This window comes from Pyrenophora tritici-repentis, chromosome 8 (genome assembly GCF_003171515.1).
Source record: "Pyrenophora tritici-repentis strain M4 chromosome 8, whole genome shotgun sequence".
NCBI lineage: Eukaryota > Fungi > Ascomycota > Dothideomycetes > Pleosporales > Pleosporaceae > Pyrenophora > Pyrenophora tritici-repentis.
This window is the reverse complement of record NC_089397.1, coordinates 184,824-210,275: the sequence shown is the minus strand read 5'-3', so window position 1 is coordinate 210,275 and position 25,452 is coordinate 184,824. Positions and strand designations below refer to the sequence as shown.

Sequence of the window (25,452 nt, the reverse complement as noted above, 5' to 3'; positions counted from 1 at the left end):
TGAAAGAACACCGTAAAGAATTCACAAAGATGCGCAACAAATCCACGTCCCGCATCACCCGTCAAACTCCCGCGTATGACGTTACGGAGTTGCGGGGCTGCTGATTGGCCGGTATCGGGGGTCCAATGGTGGGGCAGCTTTGCGCGCGAAAAAATGCTGCTTACGGATGGCAGTTGGGTTTCTGCAGGTGATGGGAGAGGGAATTAATTTCTCTCTCTTGTTTCCGCTAATATAGAGGGCTGGGCGACTTTTTATAAGGGCTACTTCACTTTTTTCTTCCTTTGGGTGGAAAACACAAACTTTACCAACTACGAAACCTTCCTTTCCCCGGATTAGCATAGACATCTACCCCGCCATGGCTGACGATAAACCCAACTGTAAGGTCGTTCTCGCCAACAACATTGCGAAAAGCTTGTTGGAAGAAGTCCGCGATGGCCTCAGCAAAATCAACAAGAAACCGCTACTCGTTGGCTTCCTTGCCAGCTCCGACCCAGCTGCCAAAGTCTACGCAGACTGGACAGGCAAGACATGTGTTGAAAAGTGAGCAAGCCACTACATTCCATGATCCCAAAAAACACACCAGGAAGTCCAGGGCAAAAGATACACCCAGCTAACCCACCACCCCTACCAGCGGCTTCGACTTCTCCCTCCGCACCCTCGACCGCGAAAACCTCGAAGATGCCCTCCTAACCGCAAACGCCGACCCCTCCGTCTCAGGAATAATAGTCTACTACCCAATCTTCTCCTCGCGCCAAGACCAATACCTGCAACAAATCGTCTCCATCGACAAAGACGTCGAGGGTCTCTCCCACCGCTACATCTTCAACATGTACCAGAACATCCGCTTCCTGGACCCACAAAACACAAAGAAGAGCATCTTGCCTTGTACACCACTGGCGGTCATCAAGATTCTGGAGTATCTGCGGATTTACAATACGATTCTGCCGTATGGGAATCGCCTGCATGGACGGACTATTACGGTGATTAATCGCAGTGAGGTTGTGGGGAGGCCGTTGGCGGCGCTGCTGGCGAATGATGGGGCGACTGTTTATAGTGTTGATATTGCGGATGTTCAGGAGTTTACAAGAGGTGCTGGGTTGCGCAAGCGCCGTCATGAGGTTGTTGAGAAGCCGGGTTGGACGCTGGCAAACTGCCTGCCACTCAGTGATGTGGTCATTAGCGGTGTTCCGGGCGACAAGTTCAAAGTGCCGACGGAGCTGATCAAGGATGGAGCCGCGTGTATCAATTTTAGTAGTGAGAAGAACTTCACACCAGAGGTCAAGGAGAAGGCGTCGATTTATGTGCCGGCGATTGGCAAGGTTACGATTGCCGTCTTGTTGAGGAATTTGCTGGTATGTTTACATATGACGTTTGGAAGATTGGGACTAACATATTGTAGCGACTTGCGCAGAACAAGATTGATGCTGCTGCTCAGGGTGTCGAGGAGACCTCTTCTGTTCAGCCTGTGGTTCCGTCGACGGCTTGAACAGCGCCTATTCTTCGATATGTCATTTTCTTTCTGATACCCGCTAGAAGGCACACGTGCCAAATAAAAGTTTCTCGTCATCACATTCCTGTCTCCTTTTGAGAACACTTTGTTATAACAACTCGGGAGAGAAAGACACTGCCGTTGTGTAACATCACCATGATGAACTCAGCATGCCATCCGTCATGCATAGGTGGACCACGAAAAAACCAATCAACGAACAGGAAGCAAGTATATTATGCCCAACCCTCAAAGGAACCATCCATTATAAACAATTACTTCCATTAGTCGATTGATCCAAGCCAGAATTACAAGTCGTCACAAATCTCATAACGCCATGCTAAAGAGCACAATCATGATGCCTCAGGTGGCATGGGTACAGGCACGCTCTCTACCTTGATCTCTGGCGGCGGTGGCTCGTATACATCGCTCTCTGCATCCTGCGCTGGCCTCCTCGGTATAGGCCTCTCCCTCTCTTCATAGTACATGTACTCTTCGTGTCGGCTATTATACCGCTGTGGCGGTGGTCGTTCATACTGCACATATCTATATGGCTCAGGCTCGTAGCGGTGAGGTTGGTGGGGCATATATGGGTCGCGGTGTCTGGGTACTCGAATGACTTCATACTCATGGATCGGGTGGCCATACTCGTCTACGTAATGCGGGCCGCGTGGTTCGTCGTAGCGGTATCGGGGAGGCGAGTATGCACGAGTATGGGGATGAAGACGATCTTGTACGGATACATAGCCCCGGGGCTGACGACGTGGAGGCGGGAAGAAACTATCGTCTTGTACGGAATGATCAGCGCTATGCTCTCTGGAGTAGTCTGGCTCGTAGTCTGGTTCGGCATTGGGCTGCGGGGTTTCCTGTTGATCGATACGGCGACGTTGCTCCTCGTATCTTCTGCTTTGCGAGCGACTCATGCTCGACCCACGACCGTATGGATCGTCACGCGCGACACTCATATACCGCTGGTACCGAGAAGGCCCACGTTGGTCATGCGGCCGATCTCGTCGACGCTGTGGACCAGACCTCCGTGGCGGGCCGCCCGGTCCAGACATGGGCATTCGGTGTCCATTTGGTTGGTAGTCATCAAATCTAGAACCATTTGAAACGGTAGATGGGGCTCTGGGATGCGGTGGCCCGAGCGGACGAATCGGTGCATTGGCCTCGGCTGGCGCAGGAGCATCTGTGGGTGGAGGAGTGTAGCGTGATCCATTCTCATTCTCCTGCACTGGTGTAGCAGGTTCTGCCTCTGGCTGTTGTGCCAACGAGGGCTGTGGAGGTTCGTTCTCTGCCAGGAACCGCTCCGCTGCAGACAGTGCTCGAGGAGGGCTGTCGTCTCGCGAACGACGCTCGTTCACAAACCGGTATTCAGGGCGGTGCTCCTCTTCTTCATAGTACCGTACCTGCCGAGGATACGCACTGTATTCCCGGCTACCATGACTTCCTTCGCGCGGGTGCGCGTAGACAATCTCGTCCGGTGGTCCATAGAATCGCTCCTGTTCCCGGAACGCCGTCCGGCGACCAGGGTAGTCGTCATATGCCGGGCCTGCATGAACGATTCTGGGGCTTGGAGCATAATCGTACTCTCGTGGACGGTGATAGCCATCATCCAAATGATCCCTGGCCACCTGACAGACAGAAAAGTCAGTTGCATGAACATGCTTGGAGTGTTGCAGATCACCTACATAGTACCGAGGTTCGGGATACTGGTGTTGTCTACGCTCACTAGGCGGACTGTCTCGGTAGGAACGTTTCCTATTCATGGCACCTGGTACTTCCTGCGGTTCGGTATTGAGACCTGGTCGAAGAGGGTCATATCCAGCTTCCAACGGTTTTGGAGGAAGAGCCACATTTGCATCCGCAGCGATCATGCCCGCGGGGCCGGCACGTGCAGGAGCAGCTGTCTCAAGAGAAACCTCAACTATGCCTGGGGCCTTTTCTGGATCCTTGGGGCCAGAAGACGCAGGTGAGGCTAATCCGTGGCTATCAATCACACCGATTTTGGGCAGTGGCATGGGAAACAAGCTCGGAAAGACGGTCGCTATCATTAGTAGCTTCTCGTCGTCCATACCCGGAGCGTGGATTAGTCCGGAAATGAAACGTTCACTAGGAAGCTCGATCATGTTTTCCTTCCAATCCAGTGCAGTGCCCGGTACAGGGTGGCCAAAACTTGAGTGCTGGTACGGAAGATGTTGCGTCCTAAAGTGCGACAACAGACCCAAAACGGTGTATGTCGTCCTTTCTTCCGCTTTCGAGTAGAAAGAGCCCGGAGGCTGATGTGCAGACCCAACCTGACAAGCTTTGCACGAGAGACCTGGTGCATTCTTTAATGCTTTAGGCATCTCATGATTAGATAGAGCATCAATGAAGTGGTTCAAATTTGGCTCGTGGTTGAACTCCACATGGAACTTGGAGATGACGCGGTGTAGCAAAATGTAGATGCGGAGACTGTTTGGCATGTCCTTGACACCAGAGGTACGCTTCCAGATGTCCTGGGTCATCTCGATGACTGAACTTACTTGCTTGTCAAACGAGCTAGTGCTTTGGCCAGTATCTTCTGTACCGCTGGGAACGATCTCAGGAACTCCTTGACCAGGCGGTGGCATGCTGGGTGGTGGTGCTATGGCATTACTGATCATTGCTGGGGATGTCAGGTAAGGATTTTGGGCTGTGTGAGCGCCGTATCCTGGTGGGCCCATTGCGTGGTGCGCGTACATGTCCACAGGAGTCGCATAGGGCTGGGGATACTCAAAACTAGGCATCGAACCGGGAGGGAGCTGGGGTGGAGCAAAGGGTCCAGCATAGTGGCCACCATAATTGTACGGTCCGGGGCTCGCCTGTGGGGCGTGAGTGGGCATGTGTGGGGTCGATGCTCCTGCACGCGAGTATCCGTTATAGTAGCCGCCATACCCATTCGTGCCAGAAGACGGGTGGTGGGCATGGAGAGGTTTCACGGAACTAGGGTCTGGATGGAACGGGGTCTCCTCAGGCCATTCAGCTTCTCTCCACGCCACGACCACGTTTCCTGAGCTGAAGTTGGAGGTATGTTTGGCTCCGTAGTGCTGGGTAACACCTTCAAACCCGTAGTATTTGTTGTTGTGCTCGCATCCTTGGCCATGGCACAAGAAGATGTCCTTGCGGAACTGTTCTGTTAATGGTTTGATTTTGTTGTCATACACCCACTTCATATTGTCCAGAACAAGCTTGGGTTTAGAATCTGCATGGTCAGTAGAGCTACGCGCTCTCTCAGCGTAGAATGTGCGGCGCACGTAGGCAAGAAGATCGGCTGCAAATTTCGGGCTGTTTTCGTAAGTGACCGCGTTGCCGTGATCCCAGTCCCGATTGATGAATTCGTCGGCAATGGCGTCGAGTCTGTCACGAATTGGGCGCTGAGACTCTTCCCACTCGCGGTCCATGACTTCCCGCGCTTCCTTGGAGTTTGCGTCTAGGTGACGGCGGTCTGCTGCTTTTGACGAGTGGGAAGCAGCGCGGGCCACGTGGTCAGCTTCTGCTTGTTGGGCAGCAGGGAGTTGGGCGATCAGGCGGGGTTGAAGCACACTCCATGCATAGTCATTCATTGGCTGCGGGATTTGGATCGCGGCCTTGAACGAGTCCATGTGGCGCAGGACGTTGGGAGCAATTGGGGGTTCCATTTGCTGACACCGACGTTCTATGTCCGTCTTGCGAGTTGCTTTGGCCTCATTTGCATCGTGAAGGTTTCTTTGTCCAGATGGGGTAAAGGCCTGTGGTGGAACCGTGGGCGGGCGCGCTTGCCCTTGCTGAGACGATGGTGCTACGGCTGTTAGGTTGGGGACAGGAGGGGCGTTGTTGAGATATCGAGAAGGGTTACCATGCGTGACAGCAAATGAGACAGCAGAAGTCGACTTACTTGCTGGAATCGGGGCATGAATTATAGGAGACGGGGTTCGGCGAGGGGGTGACCTGGACGGCCGCTTGTGTGACGTGGCGGGCTGTGAAGGAGCTGCAGATGCTGCGCGCTTGCCCTCGTTGTGCTGCTCCCACCACTGATTTTTGACTTCCCAGCGCTCCCAGTTTTCGGCGAGCTTCATACGCTCTCTTCCTCTGGCTTCGAGGCCTTTGGCCCATTCTTCGGCTGCTGCCGGGCCCCGGCCAAGTGCCTCGTTGAGCTCTTGTGTCATGTCTTGCACGTCGTTTTTGTAATAGTACTTTGCAATTTCAACGTCAGCTGGCGTAGTGGCAGATTGCAATGTGTAGGCGGCAATGTAGTGCTGATCATTTGTGAGGAGCGCAAAGGGGAGCGCGGGTCGCACTGCGGAAGCAGTTGAGAAGAGAAGGCTTGCGTCCTAAACAGTCAGCGACGACCCATGTAGGGCAATTCGATGCTACTTACCGTCTGGCACTGTTGTAGCAGACATGGCCCACACGCTCTGATAGCAAAGGGCCAGATGGCGCGCACGCCTGTGTTGCCGGGGCCCTTTTGCCATATACGCTCGCCTGGTGTATAAGAATCAAGTTTATTACAAAACTGGCATCTCTTGGACCAGGCCAGCTGCCACATTTGCAGCTCGCTGAAGCCTGGGAGCGGCTTCGGGGGCTTTGTACATAGTGCATTGCGGGCAGAGGCCCACAACGATTCAGACTTTAGGAGATGCAGACGGCCATGGCCCGACTTTGAAGTCGAGGCAGTGCGCACGTCTGTGAGGTAGGAAAGGAAAGGTCGATTGACCTGAATCAATCGACCAAGATCTGCAAGAGAACAAAAGGAGAAAACATGCTGCCACAGCTCTGGAGGCAGGCCAGCGCAACATGGCAAGTCGTAGGGCGGCGACGACGCGTCCAGCTCCAACTTGCGCTTCTTGTCGGGCTCAGCTGGCGCATCGTCTGCCTTTCGCTTCGGCAGCGGCGCGTCACTGGGAACAGCTGGGGCAGGCGCATGTGTAGCATTTGCGTCTGAGCCGTAAAAGTCGACCGACGACACAACGCTCGACTCGCGATCCTCCATGGCGGACTACTAGAGCAGGGTCTTCACAGGCAGCGCTCAAAGTCGCCTCGTCGTCGCAGCAGTGCGCAGGCGAGAGACATGAAGGCAGATGTCGAGTATCAAGCGCGGGTGAAGTGGAGATGATGGGGAATCGAAAAGGCGGTGCGATGGGGCTTGGTGTGCTGTCGGATGCTAGTGTTTGTCGTGGCAGAGTGGAGGTGAAGGTAAGCGGGCTAGAACACCAGAAAAAAGGCGGCAGAGGTCATGCGAGGCGTCTAGGCGACGCTTTAAGAGACGCAAGAGTCTGCTGTTGAGTGCAGCGTTGTCAAGCGGTGCGCAGAAGCTATGTCCAATCGACCCGGTGAGGCGAACGAGGGTCTGCCCTGCCAACAGTGTGGGCCAAGGAATGACATAGCTGCCTCACCCGAGCTTGTGCCGCTCTGTGCCTACTAGGATAATTCGAGCCCAATTCGCCATATACACGCATTCGGATACGCGTACACTGAGCTGTCCGACGCATCCTGCTAGCTGAGGGCACTTGAAATCTGCCACCTGTGTTCCTCCACCTCCACTCTTCCTCACTCCACCGCTCTCTTTCCCCAGCCCTCCAGACATCCTCTTCCCCTCCTCCCCCCCCCTCCACCATGGCCACGCTCAACACCTCCAGCAACGGCCCCAACATCACCCGGAGCTACCAGAATGTTGTCAATGCTCCTCCGCCATCTGGTGCCCAGGCGAGCTCCCCGACTTACGGGCAATGGGCCGTCTTCACAGTAGCTGCCCCGCTCGTCAGTGCCTTCCAGCAAGATGGCGGAAAAGAAAGCGTACTCAAAGTCCAAAGCACAGGAGGTATGTGATTGAAAGGCCCAAAACTCAATTTCTCTCTCCTGTGTATCCCACCACAGCCGTCTCCAAGCTAGGTATCCGCCTAAGCTCGGGTGTCGGCACAATCAGGCAGCGGGAACGCATGGCAGCAGCCAAAAGCCACCGCCGTTACGAAAAACAAAAGCTGACGTCTGGCAGAGGGTGAGCTAGTCGACTTGATCGACGAGTTCTCAGATGGTCGAATTCAGTTTGCATTCGTCAAAGTCAAGGACCCAAATACGTCGCTGCCCAAGAATGTCCTCATTGCATGGGTATGTGCTGATTAAGTCCCAATCATAATTACCCAACTAACATTTACGCAGTGCGGTGAGGGTGTTCCAGAGCGAACAAAGGGCTACTTTGGCAGCCATCTCACAGTCGTTTCAAAGCTTCTACACGTATGTGGCTCAATACCCAGCTCTCACTGTTTTCGCCGTCTGACTCAACCAGGGATACCACGTCCAAGTCACCGCCCGCTCCGAAGCCGACCTTACTCCAGAGAAAATTGTGCAGAAAGTTGCAGATGCATCAGGCGCAAAGTACTCCGGCGGCGGAGACATTCCCGTTTCAAGCGGCCCACCCCCCGTTGCGAAGAAGCCCGTCTTCACACCCAAATCAATAGGAGGCGGAGGTGCTGGATTCAACCCATTGGGACGCTCGCGTGCATCGGCACCAAAAGCTGATGAGGATGCCGACGGGTGGGGTGCGGATGCCCCGCAGGTCTCCAGGTCACAGCTGGAGAAGGTTGGAACTGCATACACGCCCACCAAAGTGAACATGGCAGAACTTACTGCAAAGAAAGACGATTCGACTAGCGGCGACCGACCCGAAGTCGTCAGGGGCGCATATCAACCAGTCGGTAAGGTCGATATTGCCGCTATTCGAGCTCAGGCGCGTGAGGCCAAAGACGACCGACCCACCGTGGTCAAGGGCGCATATGAGCCAGTGGGAAAAGTTGATATTGCAGCTATTCGCGCTAAGGCTCAAGCCGCTCCTCCCTCGTTGTCTCCGGCTGCAACAGGATCCAATGGCGAGGAGGAAGAGAAGCCCAAATCGCTCGCGGAAAGGTCAGCGGCCTTTAGCTCGCAGCCCGAACGCTTGACCAGTATGCCAAAGCCAAAGGTTGCCAACAAGTTTGCGGGCGCCAGCACATTCACTGGAACCAAGGCTCCCACGCCTGGAGGTTTCGGTGCAAAGCCCGTTGTTCCTGCACCGCTCGTCGGCGCCGCAAGCAAAACCTTTGCCGATGAGGGAGGAAAGACACCTGCTCAGATCTGGGCTGAAAAGAAGGCAGCTCGTGGCCAGCCTGTTCGGTCACCTACTGCTGATGTTGGAAGCCGCCCAGCTCCTCTGCAAAGCCAACAGAGTGGAGGCGGTGGCTGGCAAAGTGGTTACTCTGGCAAATCATGGGCACCTGTTCAGACTACCCGAACAGGTCAGTCTGTAACCAGCAACCCCAATGACCAGCCAGAGGAGCCAGCTTCTCCCGCAGCTGGTGGTGTGAGCTCCCTGAAAGATCGCTTCACAGGCGCTGCACCCATGGGAGCGCCAACATCACGCCCTGTACCCGAGCCACAAGCTTCAAGCCCACCACCACTTGACACATCCAGCAAGCCCAATGCAGGCATACGGGGAGGTGTTCCCATGCCGGGCCTGCCCAGCCGCCCCAAGGAGCCAGAAGAGGATGATGTGCCTGCCACTCAGCACCAACGCGTCCCCTCTCCACCAGCAGTGCCCCGCAGCCCATCTCCCGAACCTTCTGGTTCACCTGTTCGCATCGCTATGCCTGTTGCTCGGGGAAGGCAACCGGAAGAAATGGCTCCTGCCGAGGAACACGCGCCACCTATGCCTGCTCGATCCCTCGAGCAAGCAGCTAAGCAATCTCGCGACATGTCCCCAGAGCCTCAAGTGGAAGCCAAGGATCCTGCTCGTGGTGCTGGTGCCGCTGTTGCAGCTGCTACCTTCGGCGCTGCCGCGGTAGGCGGTGCAGCTGTTGGCGCTGCCATTGCTGCTGGTCACGATGACGATGAGGGTGCAGCTGCAGGCGGCTCAGGCAAGCGTGCAGTCATCCAATACGACTACGAGAAGGCAGAGGACAACGAAGTCGAGCTCCGCGAGGGTGAATACGTCACTGATATCGACATGGTAGACGACGACTGGTGGATGGGCACAAACTCTCAAGGCGAGCGTGGTCTGTTCCCAGCCAACTATGTCGAGTTGGTCGAAGATGAGGACAATGGCGGTGCTGCACCACCACCACCCGCACATCCCTCAGCACACGAGCAAGAGCCCGCCGCAGCACCCGCTGCTAGTTCCGGCCCCACCGCCACTGCACTTTACGACTATGAAGCTGCTGAAGACAACGAGCTAAGCTTCCCCGAAGGCGCCACTATCACCGGACTGGTAAGTAAATTTGACCCAATTAGCAAACACTCACTTACACCTTACAGGAATTCCCAGACGAGGACTGGTGGCTCGGTAGCTTCAACGGCCAGTCTGGTCTCTTCCCCGCCAACTATGTCGAGCTTGACCAGTAAATTGCGTGTCAAAATATCAATATTACCCTTGGGGGAATTGTCAGCATAGGGGAGATGTGGTATGCTTTTGCAGCGACATTCCGAGCCAACAGTGTAGGTACTAAAAAAGTCTGAACACACAAGTTCTTAAACAGTTTCATCATTCCAGCCAGAGCTTGTCTTGGCCCAAATCACGCCTTTCGGATGGATATCCTTTTGTACATAAGTCGAAAATCCTACGATTGTTCACCTGCAATTGATGTGTGTTTTTGTTTTGTGTTGAGTGGGTGAGTGGGTTGTGTGTCATGACGTGAGATTTTGGATGGATATTGTGGCTGTTCTCCTATTGTGAAATTCATAATGGATCGGAGACTCAGATAGCGGATGTTAAGATTGTCAACAGTGATAGCATGTTCATCCAGACATGTACAGATGAGGTCTAGATCGATATTAACGCTAAAGGGGTTCGGTAGTCCTATTGTAGGTAGTGCTTTTCTGGCTTTTTCTGGAGGGATATCGGGGTTTAGCTTATGATAGGTAGATGCCTGTGTAGGATTTCCATAGTTTGTTAAACTTGACGAGAACTTGACGAAGACGCTGTACTGGATCCCATGCCAGGGCTGGTTGCTGAATAATATGGAATGACAAAAGCCATGGTTCTCGAACGATGGTTCGATCATCGTAGTTGTCTTTGACGCCGGCTCCCCTCCCCTCTGACACTGTTTGCTCATCATAACTGCCTCTGTTAGTCACAACGCGTAAGCTTCATCGTTCTATTTTCAACTTGCTCATCAGCTACCCCTTCTTCTGAGCATGTATCATCTGTAGGCGCCGCCAACTCGTGGCTGTCGATGATGAGTATGTAGGTGCATATCATTTTGATATTGAAGCCTGTATATCAAGGGGGCTGTAGGCGCGTCCCAAGAATAACATCTGACCAAGAGGGGAGGTGGATCGGAGAAGTCATGATAGCTTTCAGCGAATAAGATGAGCTGTGTTACTGCATACATGGTGTTGGGTACCTGCATCGACCACGCGTTCACGGTCTCAGGTTGGGTCCACATTCAGGCGGTTGGAGATGTAAACTACTCGAGGGCTAGTGTGCGACCAAGAATAACCCGACAGGTGGTAACTGCATCTGACAGGTCGATGAGGGGTTCAGGCTACTGGGAGGTGACGAAGGAACGGTTGTCGGGAGTGTATACACGACTAAGAATAACAACCGAGGACTGTACCTGCATCTGATAGATGAACTAGACGCATCGGGCCGCCTTATCTTCCGCTCGACTGGAGGATTCATGATTGTCCATGTGATGCTGAGTGATGTCGAGCGGTCGAAAAAGCTTCAATTAGAAACCCCAACCGTGCCTCGAACGGCTGTCAGGTTGCGGCACATGTCTCGCTTCAGCAGGCGAAGAGTGTAAGTCACACAGACTACGGAGCTAGTAGTGAGGTTGTACGAATAAGAAAGCACAAGCTAGTGGTAAATATCCAACGACGTTGCGGCGCTGGCGGTTAGCCCAGTCAGATCATCTTGTCAACTGGGATGTGACGGCAACGCAAAAGGAAAAAAAGGCAGATGGACAGAAGCTTAGCAACGTATGACGTTCTGGAGTGTCGACGTAGTTGGGCCGACCAGTCAATGAGGTGCGTCATCCCAGCATGTACTGCTAAAAATATCGCGTTTGGGGCCTGACTGGCGATCGCGCTAGGAAGCGCGTGCTGCAGGCCTATTCCGACATCAAGCTTAGGACATGGAGGGAGACGAGTTGCAATTGCTCTGTTTGGTCGTGTTCCGAACTGTCAGCATGCGGCGTGCCTGTGCCTGTGCCTGCAGAAGGAAGAAAGGATGGCATATGTCGAGGAATCAAAATCGCCTGGGTATTGCCGTGCCGCACACGGCGGGGAAGTGGGGTTGGTCTTGATAGTGGACGGGACGGGTGGGATAATAACAAATTATGGTGGCAGGTGGGTTGAAGGGCAGGTGCGGGCAGAACACAAGGACGTCCCTTTACGGGCTGCTGAGGCTAGAGTTTGACCATTGGGGTCGGGTAGGTGCTCCGCCTTGTGTTGCGAGCAGATTTGGGCTCGGCACAGGGTGCAAAGGCGCACCAGGAGGTGCAATGCCGCACAATCCGTACACAGGCCAGATGCCTCCGCTCAAGGCAAAGGGTCAGAATTCTCCGAGCGTCGCCATCTCTTCTGCAAGCGCCGCGTCCTGTTCGGGACGGATGTAGCGAGCAAAGAATAGCGAGGCTCGTTTGACAGTTGGAGCCGGTAAGATGGACTTTGCATATCCTAGGGCACCTTCGCATAGGGCATTTGTCGTCTGGCGCCATGCCGGTAAAAGACACTGGTCGACTCAATCTGTGACTGCAATGCCATCCAGGGCGTGATAGCTGTGTGAGGCCGCTGGACCCCGGCCCTGATATGTCCTTAAAATAGCCCTTGTGGGCGTCGCATAGTGGAGTAAACAGCCCAGAATCGGCTAGGTCAGCGGTGGGATGATGGAGGCACAAATTGCACGCCCAATAACGAGGGCGCAGTCGACGTGGCCCGGTGCTCCAAACGTACCAAATATGCTCCAAGCGGGCAATTTAGCGATTGCATGGCCTGGGCTCCGCAGACGCCGCTTTTCTAAATATAGGGGCGCCCACCCACTCCATGATGGTTTCCTCTGCACATCACGTTCAGAGCCTCACAGCGACTGTGAGTGCAGCAAGGCATCGACGTGTCGCGCATCACAGCCATATAGCCCTGAAGTCGCGGAAAGCTTTTGCACATCTGCAGCGCCGACTCTCGCCGCCCACCTCCTAATCCCGCTGGCTCTTGCGTTGCCGGTGCTGAAACGCTGAACGTCTTCGTGATCAGGCCGCTGCCGCGCAAGCTAGTACCATTGCCATCTTCTTTTGTTCCCCAAGAGCCCTCGACTAGTCCCCCCAAAAATACGCGCACCCTTCATCGCCACTCCATGAGCTTTGACGTCTAGTATTCAAGTCCACCATGGGTCGCAGAAAGATCGAGATCAAGGCCATCAAGGACGACCGGAACCGCTCCGTGTAAGTTGAGCCACCAGCCACACGTGCGCATCCGAACCCAACTGACCTGCCACAGCACCTTCCTCAAGCGCAAAGGCGGCCTATTCAAGAAGGCGCATGAGCTCTCTGTGCTGTGCTCGGTAGACGTTGCCGTCATCATCTTCGGCCATAACAAGAAGCTGTACGAGTTCTCGTCTGGCGACATCAACGAAACCATTGGCCGGTACCAATATGTATGCACCTTCCCTTCTGCCGTGGATTGAGAGTTGCGCTAAGATGGAATGAAACTGACAGGTCACGCAGTATGGCGGCGCACACGAACACAAAGGTCCAGAGGACTTTATGGGCAAAAAGGACGGCGACGACGACGATGATGAGGACGAAGAGGGCGGCGCGCTTCCACGCGACTCGCACACCCCACCCGAGCATGCCATGATCCCTCCTCACATGCAACACTCGCAATTCCAGCACATCAGGCATGGCGCCCCGTCCATGTCACCACCCATTGGGAATGGCATGCCCTTTCAGCAGCGAGGACCCTCGCCGCAACCTCCCCACCACCTCTCGCGACCAAACTCGAGAGTCGGCCACATCCGCCGGCCCAGTTCAAACCTCGCGCCTCCGCAGCCGTACCCGTCGCAAGCACCGCCGCCGCCCAACAACTATGCTTACATACCAAATCCTCCCTTTTACAACCCCCAGGCTGCCCAGCAGATGGCTCCCAAGCCTCAACCCACACCCCCAGCCACCCAGTACCAATTCACACACCCCATGCCCACACATTCGCAGGTTCAATATATGCAACATGAGCAGCAACGCCGCCAATCAATGCCACCCACGTTTCAACAGCAGCAACAGCAACAACAGCAGCAACAGCAACAACAGCAGCAACATCAACAGCAGCAACAGCATCAGCACCAGCAAGAACAGCAAGCACAGCAGGCGCAAGCTCAAGCACAGGCTCAGGCACAAGTAGTACAGCAGCAACAACAACAACAACAGCAACAGCAACAGCAACAGCAACAGCAACAGCAGCAGCAACAACAGCCGCCGCCGCCGCCACCTCCACAAGTGTCTCAGCCACAGCCAGAGCGCCCGCAACCACCCACTTTAACGGTCCCATCTCCGCAAAATGATTTCCAAAGCCCGCCTCTGCCACAGCCAAAGCCTCTTCATGCGTCCGCTAGGCACAGCATCTTCACGCCCATTGATGACAGCCAATCCATGCTTGCAGCGCATTGGGGAAGTAGCAGCAGCAGCAATATCAATGCCAACGCACCACGCGGAGACATTCCTTTCATCAAACAGGAGAATCGTTCACAGTCCATTGACGTGGCTTCCATGTCGCGGTCGCAACCAAACGGGGAGCCTAAACCTCAGCCCCAGCCCTCACCATTGTCCATGCAGCAAGTGCCACAACGAACACAATCCACGTCTTCAATGCCAGCCATCCCACCGCCAACGCGAACCAACAGTCTGCGCATGGGTGAGAGTAAGCCGAGACTGAGAGTGCAGATCCCTAGCGAACACTCGGATGCTGGCAGTGCTACTGCCGACTCCTCTCCAAAGGATTCTGGCACAACAGGTGCAACCCCTGGACGAAGCACTGATGCATCACATTCTTCTGGTGTCGTCTTACCGCCTCCTTCACCCAGCGCCAACTCACTACTAAGTGCTGGTGCGACTGGTCCCCCGAATCCCTTTGCTCGTCCTCCACCGCCATCGAACAGTAATTCGTATGGAAGTCGCAATGATATGGAAACCCCAATCTCGGCACTTCCCAGCCGTTTTGTTGAGAACGGACTACTTCCCTCGCCTTCGAGCTTTTACCCCGAGTGGGGTTTTGGCCGCGACTCCAACATGCTGCCAAGTCCCTTGACATTCCAAACACCAGTAGCCCCGAACGGACCGAGTTTCGCGCGCGATGACTCTGCAGATCGTAAGCGGAAGACGTCTGACCAGGGCTCAGATGATGGAAGTCAGAAGAGGGTCAAGACTTGAGCGATTTCTTTGCTCGTGCAGTTGTGCAGCGCTGTATTTGTACTGGCATATGTTTGGTTTTACTCTTCATCTTGTTTGGTATTCACTTGAGAGCTAGCGACGCTCGATGCATACCTTTTACCCATACATTCTTGATTTTCTGTAGGTTTTGGCAGGGGCGTTGGATACCCACGATATTTTGTCCTCACTTCTGTTCACAATTTGACGATTGCACTTATGGTATTCTTCGGCATACCAAACCATTGCATGATGACGAAGAAGAAGACGGGTGGAGAGAAGCGTAAATTCTTTTTTTGTAGATAATCAAATGACAAGTCGGATGTTGTCCAGAAAACCCACCGAACCACCAAGGCTGAAACGTGAACCCAACTCTGACATGCCAACCCTGTCTTGGCCTAAAAGCGAGCCTTCGGGAGTCGGCTGGACTGCCATGTCCGAGAGCTGAGCAGTGCGCCCGACTGCGCCCGCTGTTGTATTGCGGGACACAAAAACCTTCTGCGGTGAGCGGTACGGGTACAGCGTCATAGGGCCAAGCCAGTGCCCCGCTGCGCCTACGCTTGTCCAAGGGTTCGCGGGTGGTATCAGCCGCAGATGGGCTGTGAAGGGGTTGGGCTTTGATCGCTGGAGCCGCATCTTGCTTTGACCGTCATCTGCTGGCATCTACCTGCCAAAAAGACTTCGCCTGTCCAGCTGACTGTTACTTGCTCGACCCGATTCCGTGTCAGTGTCACATTCATATATCAGGCCGCGATCCTTGCGAACATCTACACAACACAACACAACACCAACGACACAGCTTGAAGTAACCATGGCATACAACAAAGGCTTCAACCCGGACAGGTTGCCGATGCATGCAGAGCCAGATCAGGTGGGGGGGTTTTTTTTTCATTCTTTATACAAAACACTTGCTTGCTTGCTTGGCTGACATAGATACTCCAGGCAGCGGCCATGATGTCGCAAAACTCACCTGCCTCGGCCACGCGCCCACCACGCACCAGCTCCGCCCGCCCGGAATACAATAAGCCGCCGCCCGCGCTCCCCAGCCAGAGATACGACGCGCGCCCCGACGAGCGCTACGGCGGCGGTGGTGGCCGCGGCGCCGTTGGTGGTGTTGGAGGATATGAAAGCAGACCCCCTCCCGGCGCATTCAACGACCCGCGCTACGAGAACCGGTACGACTCACGAATGGACAACAAACTAGGCGTAGGATCGCCTCCACCTGCAAACTACGGCCATGGACCCCCGCCGCAGGGTTACCACGGTAGGCCGCAGCTTGCGCAGCAGAGTCGGCCGCCGCCTACGCCTGCGCCGTCGCTGCCGAGAGATGGGAATGATCGCGAGGCTTTGTGGCGGTTGTTTGGGGCGGTGGATAAGAATAGTATGTTCGTCGAGTTTGAATTGAGGGAGAAGATTGCTAATGTTATATGTGTGGTAGAGAGTGGTGAGCTTACAGAAGCGGAGTTGCGAACCGCTCTTGTCAATGGCGATTGGACTCCTTTTGACCCGCATACCGTACGCATGATGATTCGCATGTTCGACACTAACCGCTCCGGTACCGTCAATTTCGATGAATTCTGGTAGATATCTCCCACTGCCTTTATTCGAGACTCGTAACGCTAAGTTGATATAGTGGCCTATGGGGTTTCCTCTCCGCCTGGCGCAGCCTCTTCGACCGCTTCGACCAGGACCACAGCGGCAACATATCATACCCAGAGTTCAACGAAGCGCTCGTGGCGTTTGGCTACCGTCTGTCGCAGCAATTCGTCGCGCTGCTGTATCGCACGTACGAGCGGGATTCGCGCAACGGGTTGAGTTTTGATTTGTTTGTGCAGGCGTGTATTAGTTTGAAGCGCATGACGGATGTGTTTAAGAAGTATGATGAGGATCGTGATGGGTATATTACGTTGAGCTTGTAAGTTCTTTCTGCAAGTGATTGGGGGGGGGGGTTTGGAAGTTTTGGCTAATGACGTTTTTTTTACAGCGAGGAATTTCTCACAGGTGCGCAAGCTTTGTTCCTCTTCAACTCGATTTCGGCCACCACTGATACCGGACTTTACTAGAAATCATCCGTCAGCGGTGAATGAGAAGCTATATTGGATACACACAGGCCCTGATTTGGAATACCGAGATCCGCCTACGGTCTTGGTCTTGGTCTCGTCTGCCTGCCACTCAACCAGCCAGCTAGTTGAATCGGACGGATTAGCGTTGTTTCCAGAGAAATACACGAGGGAAGACTTTGGAATCACAACCTCTGGTTCCCTCCCCTCCCTCCCTCCCTTCCTCGCGTGTATGGCGTTGTTTCCAAAAGACACACGAATGACGAATTTTATATTTCAACTTTGAGGTATATATGTGGTGAAAGGGTGGGCTTTGTAGTGAGTCATATGCACTCTATCATATGGAAGCGGAAGTGAAATCAAAGGCAGATTTTAGATACCCGAGACGAGTAACATTTCCATTCATTCATCTGTTTGCATACAACTTGCTCGTTTCCTCACTTCCTACTTGCTTCCTGTCAACCAGGTGTTCTGCTTCTTCACCAAAATCTCAAAACATCCCTCCACGACCTCGTCCTTCTTAACCTTCCACTCCGTCCACTACCTCTATCCCACTCAGTATCCTCCCTCCTCCTCTCCCTTCTCCTCCCCCTATCGTCATCTCTGTCACGATCAAGACTACTACTCCTATAATACAAAACATCACCACCCCCACTTCTGCTTTGATATTCGGTTTCACGCTCAGGCTCATAATCACTCTCGTACCTCCGAACCTCCCTGCCTGATCCAGCATGCCGGTATACATAGCGTCTTACTGTTTCTCCGGAGGCGGAGGAGGGGGTTTCGCGGTAGGAGAGGGTGTCGAATGTTGGGCCGTAGGTGTGGCTGGGTGTGTGTTAGTTGATGGTGGAAGGAAAGGGGCGGGGGCTTACGCTGAGGTATCATAGCGGTGGGAGTCTGGTGTTTGGGTTTGGGTGTATGGGGGTGTGGAAGATGGTCTGTGAGTGCGACTGCGACTGTGGCTGTGGCTGTAGTAGGTGTAGCTATCTGGGAGGCGGGACATTTTGGCTGCCTGTATTACTGATAATGTTTGGGAAATAGGGTGTTTGGTAAACAGGTTGTATGGGGCTTTGAAGATGGAGATGAAGATGTGGGGTTGTGGAGAAAATGGTGAGGAAGAGGAGAGGAGGAGGGAGATGGGGTGGGGAGATGCAGATGTAGATGTAGGAGGTGACAAGGCTGTGCATGCAGGATGACGTGTAATGCGTATGAGTATACTGAGTTCGTTGTTCAAGATGAGTAAGTGTCCAGGTGAGGTTGTGTGATGGCTCGATACATGGCGTGCCAGCAGTAAACCAAACCCTATGGTTAGAGTAGGTGTGTTTGTACCAACGGCGACGAAGTGCTGTACGCATGGATATCGTAGCGCCACTATATTTACGTAGCAACACAACAGACAGAGCTAGACAAGTATTTTTTTATATCTTTTTAAACTATCATTCTTCATATTTGATCGCTAAATCCACACTTATGCATCCTCCATCGGTCGGGGTATCTGACTAAAAACTCGTAATAAAGGAAAGACATAAAACATCATTCTGACATGCCATCGTCGTCGCTGAAACGGAACAAAACAAGACAAAGGAAAGGAAAGAGTGGGAAAAACAACCACCACACTCCCCCCAACTCACCACACCCACACCCCCCCCCCCCCCCAAAAAAAAAAGGGGCGCTTTATGCAATCTACCTCGTCCTTATTCGGTAGAACCACCCCGCCTAATCATAAGCATTCCTATGCTGCGCCATCTGCGCCTTCTCCCCATACCCCCTCCTCTTCTCCCTTGGCCTAACACAAAAGCCCACCACCCACGCAACAACAGCCACAAACATCAGCCCCGTGGCCGCCCACGTAATTGCCAAAAACTTGTTTCCGCGATCCGCCTCCAAGCCCACAGCATCGCCATGTTCATTAAGCACATCCGTTCCCTTTACCATAACCGCCGTCACAAGCGCACTTGCCAGGCCAATCGCCAAAAAGGCAAGGAGAGCGAGGAGGAAGTTTACACACGGCGTGAGTCGTGATGTTGTGGCTAGGAAAAAGGAGAGGGCGGATGCGACCAAGGTGAGGAAGATTAGACAGATGGCAAGCACGTAGAGGACGAACATGGCAGCCATGAGGGCGTTTAAAGCGTCGATGCCGTTTTGCAGGTCCTCTGGCCAGTTCAAGTCCGACAGCGTGACATCGACGCCCGATTTATCAAGAGCAGACTGAATAATCTGCGTAGGGTTGAATTTATACGTCGCCCGCGATTTCGAGCACTCGGTAACGTTTTTACTAATGTCGGATTCGGAGAGTGTGGCGTTTGCTTTTTCGCCCGGTGTGTATTGGCCCTCGCAGTAGTTGAGCAGGTGAGCGGAGTAGAAGTCTTGGATGCCGACACGCTCGCGGAATTTGTCGACTTGTTCGTTGATTTCGTTTGTTACGCCGTCGGTGATGGAGTCGGGGATTAGGTCCCAGAGGTTCTGGAGGGTGGACGAGGACGAGGAAGGTCTGGTGATGATGTTTTCGCCCACGGCCGACGTGTTGAGCGTGATTAGGGAATAGTCTTCCATGAAGCCCTTTTTGTGGCCGGCGAAGAGGCAGAGGAAGGAGAGGATGAGGGCTGCTGTGCAGCATAGCACTGGGAGGATGGCTAGGAACCGCATCGTTGTGGTTGTCGCAGAGTGTAGTGTATGAGGAATGTAGAGTGAACGAAGTTGCTCCAAACCTCAGCGTTGGAAAAAAAAAAGACAACAACGCGGAATGTGTCAAAGACAGACAAAGACCAGTCACTAGTGGAACATTCATTCACTTATAGAGGCGCGCAATAGTGCGACCGCATCGACCAAAGACGTGGACGTCACTTCCAAGGGTCCCAGCCATGGCGCAGCCACACGCGAGTAGCATATCTATAGTCAACGGCGCTTTAACCCCCAAAACAAGGGCTTTTGGGTGAAGAATCAAGGTTTTCACCACACCGACCACCGTGTTGACGTGTTGCTGGGCATTTGTTTTCTAGACCCTGAGCTGATGACGTAGGTGCAGCGCTAAGCGAAGCAGCCAAGCAGGGGGTGCAGGCAGGAACGTCGCAATGGTTGGGTGGGCGACGAGGGAAGATACGAGCAAGATGGTCTCAAGAGAGACCGAGAAGTAGATACGAAGGATTCAGAGTGGAACGGCATGCATTGGTATACGCAAGTGTGGCGCTTGCAACACGGCCACGTGGAGTGGGTGGGGTACACAGCCGCACCTGCGTATCTGGGACCACAGCAGCAATGGGTAGGGCTGAAGGCACTTTACAGATTACCATGGTTCTCTAAACAGTTTGTATTCGCATCTATCGATGTTCCTCATCTTCTATCCGTGAGGCTTCGTCTATCATAAGCGCCTTGGGTTGTACGCGAGCATGTGCTGTTGGGTTGTTGGGTGAATCGTTGTAGATGTCGGTGTATTGATAAAGAGTCATGGGATCGCCCAAGCTCGGTGCTACCCGGCCTTCAAGACGGTGACTTCTTCGGGTGCTTTGGAGGTTGTGTTGTTGCTGACGACGACCCCGCACTTATCCCATCTGTGAATGGCGAGTAAGGCGCCGTTACTGAGTGCGGCGGCGCTCGTTGGCCGGATTTTGTGCGCGGAGGCTCAGACGAGCCAGGCCATTTCTTTTGCTCTTCATGCATCTTGTCCAGTGACTCTCCGACAACGTGGTACTTGTCCCAGTTGATGGGCGGGCAGCGCACTATGTTTTGCGGCTGGGGGATGGCGGGGAACTTGGGCGGCTCTGGCTTTACTTCCTGGGTGGAGTCCTTGCGCGCATCAGCACTGCTTGGTCGTTCATCGTCAGTGCGTACTGGGTCGGTAAGACCTGCTAGTGTTGGAGTGAGGACGTCCTGGTACGACTGCGAGGCCTGGGCACGTTGCTCTTGCAGCGACCGCACAAAAGCTTCGGGGTTGGCTACGGCGACGGCCTTGAGCTCGTCCAGGGCTTTCAGGTCGCGCTTGCTCTTCTCGCGCTGCAGCTGCAGGATGGATATGGCGGAACGGAGGGCGATGGCATCTGGATTGTCGCTCTCAGAAATGGCTACAGCCGGGGGTTGCGGTCTGAAGGTGGCCGTAGGTGGAGGGGCAGGGCGGGGTCGGGGTTCAGTGCGCTCGACGGGAGCTAGCTGGGCAACAGTGGCCGTGGGCGTGAGAGGTGACACAGGCGGACGGTCTGGAGTAGGAGATTTGGAGCGGGTTCCTGAATGCGCAGAAGCGACCGAGGCGTCGCTGGACGAGGCTGGCCGTGCATTCGTATCGACCAAAAGCGCTGGCATGGCGGCGTGGGGAGAGTCAACTCCAGGCGCAAGGCCAGAGAGGGCTCGCAAGATGGCGATCGGCGACCGGCGACCAGCGACCAAGCTGCAGTGGGTGTGAGGTTAGGCCAGACGTCGACCTGAGGGGTCTCTGGTCTGATGGTAAATCTCCGGGCGTGTTCGCCGCGTGGTGGCGGCGATTAGGCGCTGTCTAGACTTGCGTCTCGCCCGTCCATACCAGATGTGATTTGGAACCAGTTTTGTCGCGGATGGTGTAATACAAGATTGCGCGTGCCAAAAGTCAGGCTGTTTACGCTTGGTTGAGGTTGTGCGGATGCCGGTGCCGGCGTGCGGAAGACAAATCCCTGTGGTTAAGAGTCGGCTCAACGGGAACTCGGAAGGAGGCAGTCGATCTCGTCTATCTCTTGCGACGCCATGCACACAGTTGCCGTTGCAAAGCTCGCCACCCCCTAGAGATGAAGGCTTTTGTCAATCGTCTGTATGGTCCATGGCTTGTAGTGTGCAGTATGCATCGTTGTGACCACGGTTACAGTCTGAACGAGAACCGTCTAGACCGTCCTCACATCCAGCTACACATGCGCATCATGTAATTCAAAAAGGTTCGGTCATGTGACGGCGCTGACTAACCCGCCAAACTCTAACTCTCACCTGCGGTTCATCACGACTGACAGATGACTAACTGCCGTACGTAGATGCATTGCGTGCCATGTCTCAGACCGAGCCTGCGCAACGCTTCGGTCCTTCCCTGTCCGCTCTGTCATGTCCATGCCCGTCTCCGCCGTCAACTGGTCGAGCAGAATGCCAACCGAAGTTATCAGAGGGTCACCGCTGCAGAGGTGGCCAGGGCCAAAAAGGCGGTATGGGCGTCAACACGGCGTCAGTGCGCTCATTTGAGGCAGCTGCCCACCTGCTACCGTTTCCAGGCTGAAATCCAAAGCCTGTCCACGCACTCACAAGTCCTGGCCTAGGGAACCTTTGTGTAGTTCAGACGGCTGCAAGGATCAGCGCGTGGGAAAAGCCACTCAAGATACTCTCACTCAGCCAGCCAGCACATGTCGGCCAATAGTGCTAGTCGGATACGCGGCGCTGCGTGGGCTTGCGTCGACACCCACAATCAGATTATCAAACATCACATCTCTATTTCCGTCGCTCAAACCCGTCGGTGCCCTGAGCCGTTGTTGCTCGTCTAAGCGATGATGGCTTCAATCGCACCTGCTGCTTGCAGAACCCCAGCTTGGACCGCATGTGCCCGTTACTCCATCGTCAACCAACGGCACTGCAACCATGGTCTAGTACTTCTTGATGCCATCCAAGTCTCGCACTCGTACTGCTCGACGTCCCCTACCCTCCATTCACATGCAATGCGTGACGCCCAGGCCACAGCCTGCCAATCAAGCGCAGATAGGCCTGACACAGACTGACCGCTAAACTCCAACCGGCCCACCTGGCCGAAATCACCATGGCCCCGAACGTAGACTTAACAGCGCAGCCCCCGCCTGCGCGCATGCCTAAGCTAAAGTACAGAAATCTGGTGCCGACCGACAGCAAAGCCTTTGTCTCACTACCAATTTCCCATCGTCTTGGGCCCCACTCTACATTCAGTCAAGAGCCGCCCACCACCACGGATACAAACGCTCAAACCTCGACTATCTTCCACCCGTCCTTCGACACTACCAGCCTGACGTCATCCAGTCTGGCTTCCATAACGCCAAGTCGTTCGTCTTCCAATGACTCAAAGTCATCGAAGAAGAAGAAAAAGTCTAGCTCCGTGCTCGGCTTCCTTTCCTTGAAGGAGCCATCCCAAGTCGCGTTGGAGCAATTTGCCGAGCAACAGCGCAAACAAAACGCCGCCGCCGGAAGGACTTCACCGCAATCAGGAATCTCCACAAACTTTGTCGGCCAGAAACTTCCTCCCACCGTTCCCAAGGTCAATTCGAAATGGGACGGCGTGCCTGAGGTCTTCAAACAAAACCGTAACATCACCTCCAGCGGACCCACAAAGGATAACCGAAATCTGTCGTCTAGAGGCTCACCGAGCTCGCCTCTCAAGGTCGCTCCGTGGAACGATTCAGGATTTTCTATATTAACTGACGGTACCCGCAACCCACCAAACTCCGTCGCTTCGGCTTCCATCTCGAACCTCAACAATCAATTTGGTTCTTCACTGTCAACCACTGATCTCCCGGACATTTCCTACCACGCTCCAGAAGCGCCGCTAGCGTCTAGTCCGATTCAAGAGACCGAGGACCAATCACCTATTCGTATCTCAGACTCAACTTCCAGCCATCGGCCAAGCATGGACGAAATGATAGACTCTAGGCCGCACTCGCCGGCCTCGTCCACCACATCGGCCGACACTGTTGTCATGGATACTGCCGACGCCATCTTCAGGAAGCTAAACGACCGTCCAATGCACGGAGAAAACACGTCGAATGTGCCGGAATCACACGACTTCCTGTTCCAGCCGCAGCCTGGTGTAGAGCGCCGCAACAGTGAACCACTTATGCGTTCTGAATCACCCTTTGCTCAATCATCCATCCCTCATTACTCCCCTTCAAAAAATATCCAAAACTTCAGTCGGCCCATGGGACCACCACCTGTTCAGCGATTTGCACCACCGTACAAGCGGACGCCATCAGTTCCAACACTGCCAACCCTGTACGAAGCCTCAATGGCTAGTACCGAAGACCTAGCCCAAGACTATGAAGACGACGACAACGATGATAACGAGGATTCCTATTCAATTGCGCCTTCCACCATTGCCCCATCTGAACTGTCCAAGCACTGGTACAAGTCTCCGCGCGAACGTCTCGGACTGGGTAGACGGCTGCAAATCAATGACGTTTTACCGTGGGATGAGCCAAAGGAGACGACAGGTAAGCCCAAGAAAAGTCGACTATCGATGTTTCAGCGGGTTGTAGCAAGAGGATAAGCTTTGCAGGCAAGGCTTGTTTGCATTCACTAACACCCAGTGGGTAGCTCCACCCTGAAATCCTCGACGATCTTCGGCCGGTGCGCCTCAGACACTCGGATCCTAGTCCCGGCGTCGAAAAATTGTGTACATACTTTCTGTGATTAGCGGCTTTCATTTGGCATTTTCCTTGTTTCAGCGAGCATCATGTACGGCAGCCTTTTCGGCATCGTTTTCGGCAGCGTCTTCTCGGGCGACCAGTTTCCTTTATATAGATACCCATTTACGAATCTTCTCATCTATTCCCTATTCCCACGTCTCACCAACACGCATTCATGCTCTCAGGTAAAAAAGAATAACGGTTGATTTCTATTTCTCATACATGTACGTTTCCAAGATTGCTATGGTATATATAGCCTATTCAGGGTTCAGGAAGGTTCACTCGTTCGTCGCACCCAAGCAAGTTTTCGAAGTTTCAGTTGTCAATCACACGGCATGTAATGTCCCTCACACGGCATCTAGCCCATGCAAGCGACGTCCTCCCGTCACACAACCTAGCCCGCCCTTGAAATGAAATTCGCTTGTACTTTTTTCATAGTTCCCGTCCCACCTTTTTCCCCACTGCACTACTACTTACTTACTTTAGCCGATCGACACCAGCCCGTCGCAAACTTACTTACGCTTTGACCCCCTCCCTTTCTGAACCAGCCAGCCATTTACGAGTCCGAAAGAGAAGGAATGGAACTAAGAATAAAACGGGTGACGGCACACACGCGGATTCATGAATCATGATTCGCTTAGACGGGTGGTTTGTACATACACGGTACATGGACGAAAATATGGCGCTAGGACTTTTTGGCTTGGTGTTTTACTTAGTTCGAACTATACACAGGGCCGGGGATTTTGTTTTTGAGTTCCGCCGACACGTGGGTGTGGAGGTGGAGGGGTGATGAAAGGGTCAAGGTTCGGGGCGGGAGGTTGTTAGGGAGGTGTGTGTGTGTGTGTGTGTAGAGAAGGGGTTGGATTTGGATTTGTGAGTGGTTGGTCTGTCTGGTGATGGGAGGTGGTGTCGTGACATGTTGGATTTGAGTTTGGGTTTGTGATGGAAGGGTGGGGTTAGATTGGACGGGTGGTAGGTAGTGGGCGGTTACAGCGGTTACAGCGGCAGAAACACTAATGGCGTGTGTGAGGGACGTGCAACGGAGGTGTGGTTCAGTGGACTGGCTGGCTGGCTGGCTGAATGGGAACGTGTTGGGAGTTTGGGGAAAATGGTGTGAACGACTGGCTCTAATCCCTCACTCACATCTCAGGACCTTT

The 25,452-nt window shown here is 54.0% G+C and overlaps 10 protein-coding genes across 10 annotated transcripts; 7 read left to right on the top strand and 3 right to left on the bottom strand.

The window, feature by feature from the left end:
• Positions 1–355: 355 nt before the first annotated feature.
• On the top strand, positions 356–1,486 carry PtrM4_135460 (FolD, 5,10-methylene-tetrahydrofolate dehydrogenase-Methenyl tetrahydrofolate cyclohydrolase; the record flags this gene model as incomplete). Its single annotated transcript, XM_066109253.1, has 3 exons — positions 356–540; positions 632–1,352; positions 1,400–1,486. 3 exons carry the CDS (start codon positions 356–358, stop codon positions 1,484–1,486), a joined length of 993 nt encoding a protein of 330 aa, XP_065960175.1.
• Positions 1,487–1,839: 353 nt separating this feature from the next.
• PtrM4_135450 (Atrophin-1 multi-domain protein) lies at positions 1,840–6,476 on the bottom strand (the record flags this gene model as incomplete). The annotated part of the gene is made up of 3 exons (XM_066109252.1): positions 1,840–3,120; positions 3,178–5,817; positions 5,865–6,476. The coding sequence occupies 3 exons, from the start codon at positions 6,474–6,476 to the stop codon at positions 1,840–1,842; spliced, it is 4,533 nt and encodes a 1,510-aa protein (XP_065960174.1).
• A 623-nt stretch (positions 6,477–7,099) lies between these two features.
• Positions 7,100–7,606, top strand: PtrM4_135440 (uncharacterized protein; the record flags this gene model as incomplete). The annotated part of the gene is made up of 2 exons (XM_001938376.2): positions 7,100–7,304; positions 7,479–7,606. The coding sequence occupies 2 exons, from the start codon at positions 7,100–7,102 to the stop codon at positions 7,604–7,606; spliced, it is 333 nt and encodes a 110-aa protein (XP_001938411.2).
• A 1,357-nt stretch (positions 7,607–8,963) lies between these two features.
• Positions 8,964–9,856, top strand: PtrM4_135430 (uncharacterized protein; the record flags this gene model as incomplete). Its single annotated transcript, XM_066109251.1, has 2 exons — positions 8,964–9,722; positions 9,770–9,856. The coding sequence occupies 2 exons, from the start codon at positions 8,964–8,966 to the stop codon at positions 9,854–9,856; spliced, it is 846 nt and encodes a 281-aa protein (XP_065960173.1).
• Positions 9,857–12,838: 2,982 nt separating this feature from the next.
• On the top strand, positions 12,839–13,136 carry PtrM4_135420 (ARG80, Regulator arginine metabolism; the record flags this gene model as incomplete). Its single annotated transcript, XM_001938377.2, has 2 exons — positions 12,839–12,894; positions 12,950–13,136. 2 exons carry the CDS (start codon positions 12,839–12,841, stop codon positions 13,134–13,136), a joined length of 243 nt encoding a protein of 80 aa, XP_001938412.2.
• A 961-nt stretch (positions 13,137–14,097) lies between these two features.
• Positions 14,098–14,874, top strand: PtrM4_135410 (Atrophin-1 multi-domain protein; the record flags this gene model as incomplete). The annotated part of the gene is made up of 1 exon (XM_066109250.1): positions 14,098–14,874. One exon carries the CDS (start codon positions 14,098–14,100, stop codon positions 14,872–14,874), a length of 777 nt encoding a protein of 258 aa, XP_065960172.1.
• Positions 14,875–15,682: 808 nt separating this feature from the next.
• On the top strand, positions 15,683–16,934 carry PtrM4_135400 (FRQ1, Ca2+-binding protein (EF-Hand superfamily); the record flags this gene model as incomplete). Its single annotated transcript, XM_066109249.1, has 4 exons — positions 15,683–15,742; positions 15,814–16,451; positions 16,505–16,786; positions 16,856–16,934. 4 exons carry the CDS (start codon positions 15,683–15,685, stop codon positions 16,932–16,934), a joined length of 1,059 nt encoding a protein of 352 aa, XP_065960171.1.
• A 1,713-nt stretch (positions 16,935–18,647) lies between these two features.
• PtrM4_135390 (SUR7 multi-domain protein) lies at positions 18,648–19,577 on the bottom strand (the record flags this gene model as incomplete). The annotated part of the gene is made up of 1 exon (XM_001938380.2): positions 18,648–19,577. The coding sequence occupies one exon, from the start codon at positions 19,575–19,577 to the stop codon at positions 18,648–18,650; it is 930 nt and encodes a 309-aa protein (XP_001938415.1).
• Positions 19,578–20,408: 831 nt separating this feature from the next.
• On the bottom strand, positions 20,409–21,224 carry PtrM4_135380 (FAP multi-domain protein; the record flags this gene model as incomplete). Its single annotated transcript, XM_001938381.2, has 1 exon — positions 20,409–21,224. One exon carries the CDS (start codon positions 21,222–21,224, stop codon positions 20,409–20,411), a length of 816 nt encoding a protein of 271 aa, XP_001938416.1.
• A 1,459-nt stretch (positions 21,225–22,683) lies between these two features.
• On the top strand, positions 22,684–24,156 carry PtrM4_135370 (uncharacterized protein; the record flags this gene model as incomplete). Its single annotated transcript, XM_001938382.2, has 1 exon — positions 22,684–24,156. The coding sequence occupies one exon, from the start codon at positions 22,684–22,686 to the stop codon at positions 24,154–24,156; it is 1,473 nt and encodes a 490-aa protein (XP_001938417.2).
• Positions 24,157–25,452: the final 1,296 nt, after the last annotated feature.